Genomic DNA, 12,552 nt, shown 5'->3' on the forward strand with positions numbered 1-12,552 from the left:
AAATGGACAATGGTGAAACGTATTTATCATTTTGAGAGAACGTATTTTTCTACGCCTTCAGTAGTTTACATAAAATACTCATCGTTTCTAGAAAAATTTTCCTGATTTGAAAAAAAGTTGCATTTGGTTTCTCCACCGTTAATTTTCAATAGAGTTATTAATCACAAACATGGCCGCTGATTCGTTGCATTGTTTTCCATTTCCATCTTATCACACGCATACGGAGGTCTGAGCGTGATGACGTACAATGTAAGCGCCCGACAGACCATGGAGTGGAAGTGCCCGATGTAGCATGGTTGACCAAGGGAGCACACGCAATAGCGTGTTGCTTGCATCCGAATCTCAGCATGTGCCAGAAAAGTCCGGGGAATCAGGCGGTCTTTCAGGGACAGTGCTGCCCTCCTTCCCTGAAGCATGCGCCCTGCTTAGTAGTCGTTACTCCTGCCTGGTGCTTGACACCCACCGTAGACACATGGCGCTCCCACCTAAATATCTCCAAATGAAGAAAACTGGCATCCGAAACCAGCTCAATACCGAATTGCTTCGATACAGCGAAAGGTAAAGTGAGTGACAGATTCCAGTACTGGGCACATGAGGGTCATCCGGTGGTATGATATGTAGCCGACATTAGTGCCCTTAATGATAGATAAGTCACGGCTATTTTTTTGTACTTGTTGAAACATTACTTCTTTTAAATGAGTCAGTAAACTTTATTTGCCCCAGCTAGTTAACTCTTGCAATAAATATATACAAACATTCAGATTTAAAAAGTAGTTTTTAAATTAACAAATTAGAATAAAAGAAAAGTATCAGTGTCCCTGTGACCAGCCGGCTGGAATATATTAATGTCCAAAGCAAACCAAGTTGGAAGGTTCATCGAACAATTGTGCAGACATAAAAGATAGGGCACCACCCCACATAAAAGACTACTTTAAAGTGCGGCTAGCAGCATAAGCGGAAGTATTCAAACTTTATAGAGTGCACTTATGCGTTCGCTAGGGAGCCGATGTAGCCCAAGGGCATGTGAATGTTCCCTTCAGGGGTGTGGAATTTATTAAAATATCTGCTTGTCCATGTGGCAGGTTGCTTCAGAAATCTACTTGTCCTGTAATAAAATCCACTTGTCTCTTTGGTGCCATGCAGTGTGGCGACAAATTATGGCAGCAATCTCATATCAGAGCTCTTGTATAGCCTCTCTGATTATGCCAGGGCTCATATCACGAAAGTCCTATAGCTCCACTTAATGCAAGGACATATAACAAGGGTGCACTTTTGAGACTTTCTTTAATAATTGGGCCCCAAATTTGGTCTGGCGTTAACCATGACCCTTTGTGTTTATTAAAGTTCTCTAATCTCTTCTCTTAGTTTTGTTCCGTGCCAGTAACTAATGGCAAAAGAAGTTGCTCATTGCCAAAACTAAAAAGCTGACCACCCCATTTCAGATCATCTGGCTTTGCCAATGCTTGTTTATTTGTATGTTTCCCATAATCTTATCAAAACTGGTTACACTTATTTCTCAATAAGAATATTTTTGGGAAATGCTAGGATGCATCAACACATTTTACTAAATGACGCTGCAAAGAAACAGTACCTGAAATTTTACAGTAGTTTAGCAAAAACAAACTCCTACTTTCATTTTTTGGAACATTTTATGTTGAAAGCAAATAATCATTAATCTTGCTTTCAAGCTTCTGCAAATATTTGCATTTAATTAGAAACATTCTGGAGGCATAATCCATAGCATCATATTGCTAAACTTTGAAACCATGTGTACACATTTATGTAATGGAACCACTGTCAGTAGTGCAGTCAGAACATTTACTTACAGCGCTCACCTTAATAATAAAGGCTTTCAATTAATGAACCATAAACACAAGGTTGAACAGCATTAACATATGCACACAAATATTAACGTAACTGCAGACAGTGCCCTTCCCTGATCCTTAATGTGAAACTGCAAACTGGCAGCCAAAGGGTTAGTGCTGCAGGTTGTTGGGCCTACTTGTCCCAAGGACAAAATACACATTAAAACCTGTTGCTGCCCTTGACCCCAAACAATATGTCCTGGGTGTTGGGCTATAGGAATTCCACATCCCTTTAGAAAGAAATTTAATAGTTGCTCATTTTGGACTCCAAAAAATGCAGCCGCAGTCAGCCTTAAAATTAAGAATGCTTGCGTGGACCAGCAGGTACACAGGTTTGGTGATCCTATCTTTCTTTTTGAGTCCCATATGGAAGAGAGTCGCAACCTAGGTTCTGGTTTTACTGGTAGTTGATTGCCTAAAAAGGTAAAGCCTCACTGACAATATTATATCAGGAAATCGATTAATACGAAAACAACATTTGCTGTTTTCTGTGGGTCGCCAACGGGAAATTGATTGTCTTAAATGTTTAAGAAGCGCTGTAAGCTCTGTGAAAGTAGAAGGGATTATGGTTCTAAATGGATTAGTTTGAGTCTGCAAGGGCCAGTGATACCAGAAAGTACTGGTGCTGGATCGCAGAGTACAGTGATTCAAGGATGAAGGCGCAGGCTATCCCGATTTCTGTAACGGGTTTGGGTGGATGATATCTCATGCTGATGATGTGGCTATCTTTGATTTAACGCTCGTTGGCTTGCAACGTCATTTGAAATCTGTCTAAGTATGCAGAAGCCCATTTTCGGAAGATTGCCAAAAGCAAGGATTTAATCTTCGGCAAGAAAGGGTTAAGTGTAAAAAGGAATCTTCAGTGGCTGTTGGGCACTGAAAAACTTAAAATAGTGGATTTGTATCTTTACCTCGGAAAGGGTTTTTCCAAAAATGGGTGAGGCGTGAAACATATGAAGCTGTGTGTGAGCAGGGCTCTCTCAAGCCAGCGCATTGCATAGATTCTGTGTAGTTTGTAGGAGACGTAATTTTGGATAAGTGTTGTCCATTTTCAGTATCAAAACACCCCCTCACCTCTTGGTCTGGTGCTATTGCGATGCTGGATTTGGGTTATTGGCATTTCTTTGAAAGAGTTGAAGGTCGCATTTTGTGCCAAGTTTGTAGTTTCAATTATTTTGCTGCTCCTCACGTTATGCATTTGGAATTTGGTCTAGTTTTCTCGTATATTTCCTCCTCTGCAGCGGTATTGAGGTGGGCTGCTTACTGTTTGGAGGGGACGAGAACACACGTAGGCCAGCCCTTAGAGTAGAAATCTTCTTTAAGTTGAATAAATGATCCGCTTCTTTTAGGTTCTTTGAGTGAGCTAATGAAGTGTTTGGGCCTAGTCCCAAAATTGATTCCTTTATTTCAAAGTTTCCTCTTAAGATGCTCATAAAGGGCCAATATTAGCGTAGCTAGAGAGATTGCTAAAAGGTAGTCCAAGCCATGCATTCGGATGGTGTGCCAGAGCACTTAAGAGAATAAGCAGCAGCCCTATTTAACTTGAAATGTACCGCTTGAAATTAGAAGGATGATTCTTTTGCTGGGATTGTATCAGTTGCCCTTACAAATAATCACAGGCATTTGTGATAAAATTCCGAAAAATGAAAAAAAGGAAAGAATCAGAGTTGTGCCAGTAGCATATTCAGGAATTTTTTTTGTGTGTCAACATAAGCAAGGATGCCGATCCCTTCCTGGTGTTTTTTACAGGGATGTGAGGTACAAGAATTTTCTCCTAAGGATACGTTTGGATTTCGTGTAAGGACAATGCTCAACAGTTATTGTTATGATGTATAGTGATGTTATTTTGTATCTGAGATATTGAAGGTGTTGTTTGCTAGTGATGCTTCAGGCACCTTTTCTGTGTTTTTAGGTTTCGCCTGGCGAAAAGCTGCAAAACTTTTGTTTACCAGTATGGATGTTCGTCCCGCCTCTGTTTCCCATTGGCTAGCTCCATAAATGGACGCTAGCCATTGGGAAACAGAGGCGTCCGTCATTCTGCGAGGCGACTCGTGGGCGTTTCTGAGAATTTTTCCCATCCGGCCCCTTTTAGGACGTCAGTGCGGCGGTGGGCGGGTTTTTTTTTGTTCGTCGAGGTTTCTTTTCGTCATTCCGCGGCCGACCGCCGCCGGAGGAAGTCCAGGTCTAGGTGAGTGTTTTCCGTGTGCCCGTTCGTTCCCGCACCCCCCTCCTGCTGTCCGTCTTCCCGTTCCTGCCCCCACCCGCTGTCCGTGTGCCCGTTCCCGCCCCCCTCCCGCTGTCCGTGTGCCTGCCCGCCCCCCTCCCGCTGTCCGTGTGCCTCCCGCTGTCCGTGTGCCTGCCCGCCCCCCTCCCGCTGTCCGTGTGCCTGCCTGCCCCCCTCCCGCTGTCCGTGTGCCTGTAGTACAGAATGCGGTGAATTTGAGCCCTCTATAGCACCCTGTGTGCCTGACTACAGCACATCGAAGTGTGTGCTATATTGCACTTCTGACTTCACCCTGTCCCTCACTGCAAATCACAGAGCCGCTAATATCTACAACCCATGGCCCTGAACAACATCATCCAGTGCCTTGATGTACAGCACCAGGCGCTGCCATGAGGCACGCCACTCAGTGTTCCTCAGAGGCGCATCATCAAGTGCTCCCCTCAGGTAGATTCAGTGGTTAATTTGTACCAGTGTGTGGCGGTGGGGCTCGCCAGCATGGGGACTAGGATTCCTTTCACAATCCTCCCCCTGACAAACACACACACCGCTGCTTTTCGACAGCCCGTTAGTTTTGTGTAAACAGTGCAAGACTGGCGCTATTTACACAACACTAATTGTCTGTCTCTTATGGCAGCGTGAGACGCGAGATGAGGAGTAACGAGAAAGAGAACAAATGTGAGTGTGCCTGTGTGTGAGTCAGGGGTTTATATGCGGCGGGTAGTTAGCATCGGCTGTATTTTAAAACTGACCCTGTCTTTAAATTGCTTAACTCTACAGGCAGAGACAATATTTCTTTGTTGACAATGTATGCGAGAATTATTTGGGTAATTGCAGTCAGTGATGCGTTCTCTGTTACATTTCGCCCTTTAACTTCATGGTGTGTGGCATATGTTGCCTTTCTCGTAACCGTGTCTTCTCCCAGGCATTTTGTTTCAGAGGTTATGTTTTTCATGCGAGCGCATACGGTGAGTGAGTTTCTTTAAGTGTGGGTTTGTACTCAGGAGTGGATTAGTGTTCATGACAGCAGCACTGCGCGCTCTGGGGGGAGGCTGGAGGCAGCGCGAGATTCTGACAGGGCCAGTCACTGTCCTAAATGTGCTCTTACTACGTGCTCATCCTATCCCTGGCCTCTGCAGAGCGGTAGCCAGGCATGCGCCAGTTGATGTTGAGGAATTACCTAACTTTTAAAATATGGAAAGGGCAAATGGAAACATTTTCTAGGCGGTACGGACCACTACTTTGTTGGAAACTGGCTCCGTTGTTTTGATTGTTCACAGCCTGGCTTGGTATTCTCAGTGCAGTCAGTGGCAGTAGTGAACGTGGGCAGTGGAACAAGGGGGGATGGGGAGATAAGAAAAAGTCTAGGTACATTACACTGTGCTTCCACGTGTCTCGTCTTCCAGTACCCTCCCGGTACACATCTCCCTATGCTCTCTCTCTGTGAGTAAATTGCCTTGTGCACCACGCATGTTTATCAACGAATTCCCCCCCGCTGCGCGTACTCCTGGGCTCCAATGAGTGCACATTTTCCTGTGCTCCGGTATTATAAACATCAACCTGGGCCTCCGGCTGGTGTGTGGTGTTTTGATATGTTTTATTATCTACTCTCCTATGGTTATGTACCACTGTGGGGCCATGTGCATGAAGTTCTGCATGTTTCTTGGTCTGTGTACATGGGTGCATGCGTGTACGTCTGCTGAAGGTCGATTAAACGGCTGTAGGCATATAGGCGATTCGCTTGTGTGCACATGAGCCCGCCCTTCATTGTGTTTTGTGCCTCTGTGGGCGTGAACACTGTCGCAAAAAGCCGAACTACTGGCCGGCCTAGTTAGTTCTTGCTCTTTATTATGTTTCCGAGTTTCACATTTGAACCTCAAAATTGTGGTCCTGCTTCAAATCTTGGTTCAAAAACAGCCCTAATTGCTTCTAGACTCCACAGCATTAGCAATGGTATGAATTCAGAGAGCCGTGGTAAATCACACACAGAAGCTTTGCTTTCTTCGCAGCGCTTTGCTCACTCCCGTGTCCAATTTCCCAAAAAGCTGCACCGCGCCCACTGTTAGCCTGTGCCGTCTTGTTGCGGTCGCACCCAGGGAGAGGGTAGTGTACCACCAGAGGATGGGGTGTGGCACAGCTGCACCCGGGGTGCAGTAAATACGAATTAAACACTGACTCACCGTCGATTTGGGACAGGCTTTTCCGCTCGCTGCGTCTTTGCTTGGCTGCAACGTGTGCTACCATGGCCAACCCCTTGTCCCCATTTTGCACCGGAAGTGGCACGTGCAGCACATTCTCAACCAATGAGATGATGAGGCTGGTGGATGGGCACATGTGAAACGCGTCCACTGGCTCTTGCCTGAGTCCAGACTGTCCTTCTGAGACACCCCGAAAGGTTCAGGGCGTACAAGTTTATTTTTAAAATGATTAAGAACAGATCTAATTTTAGATAATGATTACTGCCTCATCGGTTCCAAGTTATGATCCTGTGCAAAGTCAGTGCGGCACTGGTGCTTTGTCGTGTTACTGCATATGAACGCGCCTTGAAGCTGTCTCACAGGTGACACCTGGTATTTGTAAAAACCCTATTCAAAGGCTATACAAAGAGAACGTGATCTCCATGTAGCAATAGAGCATTGCACTGGGTGCAGTTGTGTTACGGCATACAGATGCACTGAGCTACTGTCACAGAGCTGGTGCCTGGGATATATAAAGTTGCGGTCTATGTTTATAAAGTGATTGCAGCGAATGCATAGGGCACACCCCTGTGTCTTATGAACTTAATACATTGCTCCTCGCAGCTCAGTTTATGTAACAGGGTCCAGTTTTTTAATTCTATCTGATTCATGCTGGCATCGTATAGAGTGCCTTTGGGGATGCTAATTGTTTCTAGGAAGAAAGCAAATGTCTTGGGGCTCTGGTGCAGATCCGCATATGTGGCCTTATTGCAATACACCAGGACGTTGTTGATAAACATAACCAATAAATAACAAAAAATTACAACCATAATCTTAAATTGCAGTCCGGCAGTGGCTACTAATGATGGCTGCCAATTAGATTTCTTCAACTTTAGTTCCAAACACCAAACTGCAGGATTTCTAATGGATAGCAGACTGCATGGAGGTGTCTACTTTTCCTGAAAAATTGCATCTCTAATATGCACATCTGCAATTTAGTGCCCACTTTGATGTTGGCTGATATCAATGACGTAAAAGCCCAGCACATAGGTGGACACAGCCACTCTTGAAGCATACAACAGGTTGAATCCCGGGTGAAGTTGTGCATGCATTGATCTGCTCACCCCATCCTATGGTTGTTGTACTGGTTTACTTGTGAAGCCCAGTGCTTATTCAAGTGGATCCACTTCACTGTAAGAAACTTGCCTGCCACCAGTTACATCTTTGACCAGCTTAGTGTCTCCGAAGACATCTGTGACTTGCACAGCTGGGCAAGACATCCTCTTAAAAGCCTTGTACTTCCTTAATGGGCAACCCATGTCAGAAATGCACTACCACAAAAGGTTTGTAAAGTATGGTTTCAGAAAAGATAAGGAATGTCTTAATGAACAAGTAACTTTAGCCCCGAGCATGCAGGTCTTTATGATTTGAGATAGTACAAAGCCTCTAATTTAGCAAGATTTTTGGTACCAATGCTTGAAGGTGTCTCTCCCATTTCTGCATTCCTAATCACCCACTGAAGAGGTGCAGCAAAATTGTTTGTGGAATCCTGAGGTTCTTTACTCCTCCCTTCGGTATATAGGTGATGATGATGTTTTTACAGTCATTAACCAGTGACTGGGTGATGGTAACTTTAATTGCGACATGGAATATTTTATTTTTAGTATTTTACTTTTAGTTCCCTGCCCCCTCGCTGTGCTTGCTTCCCTGCCCCCTCGCTGTGCTTGCTCTGCTGAGTGTGTGTGTGGCTCTGGGTGTGTGTGTGGCTCTGGGTGTGTGTGTGTGGCTCTGGGTGTGTGTGTGTGTGGCTCTGGGTGTGTGTGTGTGTGGCTCTGGGTGTGTGTGTGTGTGGCTCTGGGTGTGTGTGTGTGTGGCTCTGGGTGTGTGTGTGTGTGGCTCTGGGTGTGTGTGTGTGTGGCTCTGGGTGTGTGTGTGTGTGGCTCTGGGTGTGTGTGTGTGTGGCTCTGGGTGTGTGTGTGTGTGGCTCTGGGTGTGTGTGTGTGTGGCTCTGGGTGTGTGTGTGTGTGGCTCTGGGTGTGTGTGTGTGTGGCTCTGGGTGTGTGTGTGTGGCTCTGGGTGTGTGTGTGTGTGGCTCTGGGTGTGTGTGTGTGTGGCTCTGGGTGTGTGTGTGTGGCTCTGGGTGTGTGTGTGTGTGGCTCTGGGTGTGTGTGTGTGGCTCTGGGTGTGTGTGTGTGTGGCTCTGGGTGTGTGTGTGTGGCTCTGGGTGGGTGTGTGTGGCTCTGGGTGGGTGTGTGTGGCTCTGGGTGGGTGTGTGTGGCTCTGGGTGGGTGTGTGTGTGGCTCTGGGTGGGTGTGTGTGTGGCTCTGGGTGGGTGTGGCTCTGGGTGGGTGTGGCTCTGGGTGGGTGTGGCTCTGGGTGTGTGTGGCTCTGGGTGTATGTGGCTCTGGGTGTGTGTGTGGCTCTGGGTGTGTGTGTGTGTGTGTCTCTGGGTGTGTGTGTGTGTGTGTGTGGCTCTGGGTGTGTGTGTGGCTCTGGGTGTGTGTGTGTGTGGCTGGCTCTGGGTGTGTGTTGCTGGCTCTGGGTGTGTGTGTGTGTGTGTGTGTGTGGTATTAATTGCTGTCTGCTGAGCTCGTCCGTAGGGTACAATAGGTCTCACATTTGCGAGAGATTAAGCTAATGGCAATGTAAATGACAATGCCATTTATTTATCTGTTTTCAAAACCAACACATGAATACAAATTTTTGCATTTACAATGCCAATAGCTCTAACTTTTCCAAAGGCGAAACCATTGCATTGTAAATGCTTGTTTTTTTCTTTTATGAGAAAGGTGAGAACATTTTACACGTTTGGTCCTATGCTTTAGGGAGTGATCCTCCAAACAGGAGTGAGCCAATGTTGGATGGAATATTCACCAGGGAAGGCAGCCTCTCGCATAAAGAAAAAGGGAGCATAATCATTGAAGCAGAACTATATATTGCATGTACTGTTTACTGATTGGTTTTGATGTTCTCTTTCCTTCATGTTTTTCTGGGAAAGGTGGTTTGTTTAATAAGTGGCTGCTGTATTGAATAAAGTGAAGAAAGATTGAGCATAATCCTCGCCTACTTAATAGAATTGAAATTTTCTGTTGCAATAGCTATAAAATGTAATATTTCTAACCGGATCCTTCACCTCTTCTTCCCTGCAAGTACCCTCAAGGTATCCAAGAGCCTGCCCGCCATTAGAAGTTTCTTTGGCGCACGCAGGATGACTGATGATGTAACCTGACACCCAGGTGGGGGTGTGAGGTCATCGTGTATATTTTTATCAATAGTGCAGGGTCCTGTAGTCTGGCATTATGGACACAAGTGTGTCTTAAAAAAAGAGGTGGTATCCCACAGGGATCGAAAAATCCACTTGCAACAGGGAGCCGGATTTGATCAGAACCAGCTATTTTTAGGGCCTACTCGCCCGTTTGGTAAGCTGTCAACAGGTGTTCTGCTTGCTCACAAAGTGTATGAGCAATAAAGATGCCTTTTAAAACATGTTATCTTGTCACATTTCTCCGCTTTCAGAGACCGAGGTCAAAAGTCAGTTTGTCTTTCTACATTTACTTTTCTTTCTGTAACTGAAGTTAGAGGGTTTTGTAAAGTGAACTGTGTGACAATCGGGATGAGCAAACACAAGCAGATGGTGTGTGAGACCTTTCAGACACCCACCCCCAGATCTAGGTTGAATCTATCATTGTTCTTTAGCTCAATTCGCTACCCCAGTTCAGACCCAGGCATATGCAAATAAGTCTTGACCCTGTCCCTATGGGAACAGTCCAGCCCGAACTGCCAAGCCAGCTCTTTCCTGGACTGTAAACAGGCAACCTGGGACCGGTTTCGGGGTAATGCCCCATATCAGCTAGACTAGCTTGAATCCAGTGGCACAGTGAGCAAAGTTCTCACGTCTGGGCATACCATGCCAACTTAAGGCGAAGAAAGCAAACACAATCTGGATGAGACCAGTTTACTGGTTAAGTACATTACAGTTAGGCCGACTAGTGTATTCAAGTTACTAGACCTACAGGTATAGTTACATTTTAATGATTTTTCGAAACCTGCCCCAGACCAAGGTTGCAGAGTTATTCCATTGAACCTAATACTGGATGTATTTGCCTGATGTGGTATTGATAAAATTGGGAGACTGCAAACGTTGCAGCTCAATTTCTTCTCTCATTTCCTCTGCACTTCTAAATTCAAGAGTTGGTTGTGTATTGATAATGAGAATGTTGTCCTAATGTGCCACCTCCTTGCATGGCACTAAAAGTGCCAAGTGGATTTTTTTCCTGAACAAGTAGATTTGTAAAACAATGTATAACATTTTACATCCTGCCATCAGAGTATTTAACGTTTATTTGACTGACTGCTAATTTTGTAGTAAAAAAAGGAAGAAAGTCATTGTTTTGTGTACGATTTTTTTACACATTTTCTAAAGCACTGTTTTAATAACATAAGTACAAAACTGTACTGTTAAACTTTTTTTTTTTTTTTTTAACTTCCTATATGTAGCCTTAATGGAGTTCCAGTTGCCTATGACGACATCAAAATTGTGGGCGAGTTGGGGGATATTTATGATGACCAAGGATCTATTCATCTTACCATTGAAGCTGAATTTGTTATCTTCCGTCCCAAGGCAGGGGAAAAACTGGTGGTACGTTGGTGCTTTTTCCCGAAAGTTTTTTTTGTCTTTTATTTCTTTGTTTTGTTATGGTTTTGTGCAGTTTCATTGTTAGACACCTGGTTAAAGCTAGATAGCTATATAGTTTTCTGAAATTACATTGAAACCAAATTTAAGATAATCCTTTAATCCCTCCATTTCTGATATGGAAATTGGCATTTCAAAGAATAGGGTGTTAGACCATCTATTAGCTAATTGTCTCTTGAATCTAATACTGATTCATCCTTATGATTTATCTTACCGTAGGTTTATCTTTCTTCATCTTCGCAGGGGGTGGAATTTGATAAAATATCTACTAGTCCATGGGGCAGGTTGCTTCCTAAATCTACTTGTCCCTTTGGTGCCATGTAGTGAGGCGACAAATTATGGCAGCAATCTCATTATATAAGAGTTCTGCTATAGCCTCTCTGATTATACCAGGGTTCATACCATAGAAGTATTTGATTACTTGAAGTCCCCCTATGTTGCCACCTTTCTGCCGATCTACAGGGTAAGAATGCCCTTTTGAATCTGTGCAAACCTACGAACTTGCATGTTTTAAGGGTTTTCAACAACTCTTCTCTAATCTTTTCCCAGACTGAGAAATGTTGGAAATTTTCTCCTGACCATGTTAGATGTAAATCCTCTTCTAAAGTTGGGAAAAAAGGGGTTGGAAGAAAAGTGAACTTGCAAACACTCAGATTTTTGCATGAACACATCAACGCTTTCATATTTGCTCATGCTAAAGTACAGTTCACAAATATTTTCTAGGAGTACTATTTCTTGTCCTACTTCTGTAAATTCTTGGAAATTCACAAAAGCTGTATAGCTGCAATTAATGCAAATACATATGCTTAAGGTGACCAGAATTTGAAAGCCAAAAAACGGGACATTTATTAAAAATAGGACTACAATTTTACTTCCAGCGCACAGAATGACCGTGCTCCTTTGCAGAGAATTACCGATGAGGCAGTAAGAGTATGCAACTTTCTACCAGAAGGAATATATATGTACCTCGTTTGCACCGTCTTCTCCACATTTCGGGCATTTCTTGATCTCCTGACTCCCCTTTCTGGATAGGTTCTGTGGTGTCCAGTATGCTTTATGTACTGTGAAGAGATGGTTCTTTTTCAAAGGTGCAGAATTCATTCAAGACCGTAAAAGAGGCATAGATACTTGCCCTAATTTTTCAAGATCTTCATTCGGCAGATCCTACTTTCATATCTCTGTAAATGAGGCGTGCGTACCTTCTCCGCTTTGAACTAACAGCCAATACCACTCTGCCACTTTTTTTCAGTGTCGTTTGACGTGTACAAATAGTTGACGCCAAGTCAGCTTTCACTTCTAACTCGTTTCCTAAGGATTTTACCAAGCTTGACAATTGGTAATACTTTAAATTTCAAAACCGAATTCTCACAGATCGCAGAGAACTGTGGCCATGACCTTAATTCGGTGTCCACAATGAGTTGCCCCCATGTACAAATTCCACAAGATTGAAGGGGGACAGTGAGGGCATCCTTCAAACAGGCCGGAGTGCCTGGAGAGTCCCATATCGGTGCTGTGTCATTTTAGTACAGAGTTTTTAGGAGTCGTCTTACCTGAGACCGGAGCTTACTTGCTGCCACTAGGATCTTCAGTTTCACC

The 12,552-nt window shown here is 44.3% G+C and overlaps 1 protein-coding gene across 1 annotated transcript in view; it reads left to right on the forward strand.

The window, feature by feature from the left end:
• The first annotated feature begins 234 nt into the window (after positions 1–234).
• Positions 235–12,552, forward strand: part of POLR1F (RNA polymerase I subunit F) — a 39,381-nt gene continuing 27,063 nt past the window's right edge. Inside the window, exons 1-2 of the mRNA XM_078663674.1 lie at positions 235–558; positions 10,761–10,902. Coding sequence (XP_078519800.1) covers positions 293–558; positions 10,761–10,902 — 408 coding nt within the window. The 5' untranslated portion in view covers positions 235–292. The remainder of the gene's footprint in view (positions 559–10,760; positions 10,903–12,552) is intronic.

Source organism: Lissotriton helveticus, chromosome 10 (assembly GCF_964261635.1).
Source record: "Lissotriton helveticus chromosome 10, aLisHel1.1, whole genome shotgun sequence".
Lineage (NCBI taxonomy): Eukaryota > Metazoa > Chordata > Amphibia > Caudata > Salamandridae > Lissotriton > Lissotriton helveticus.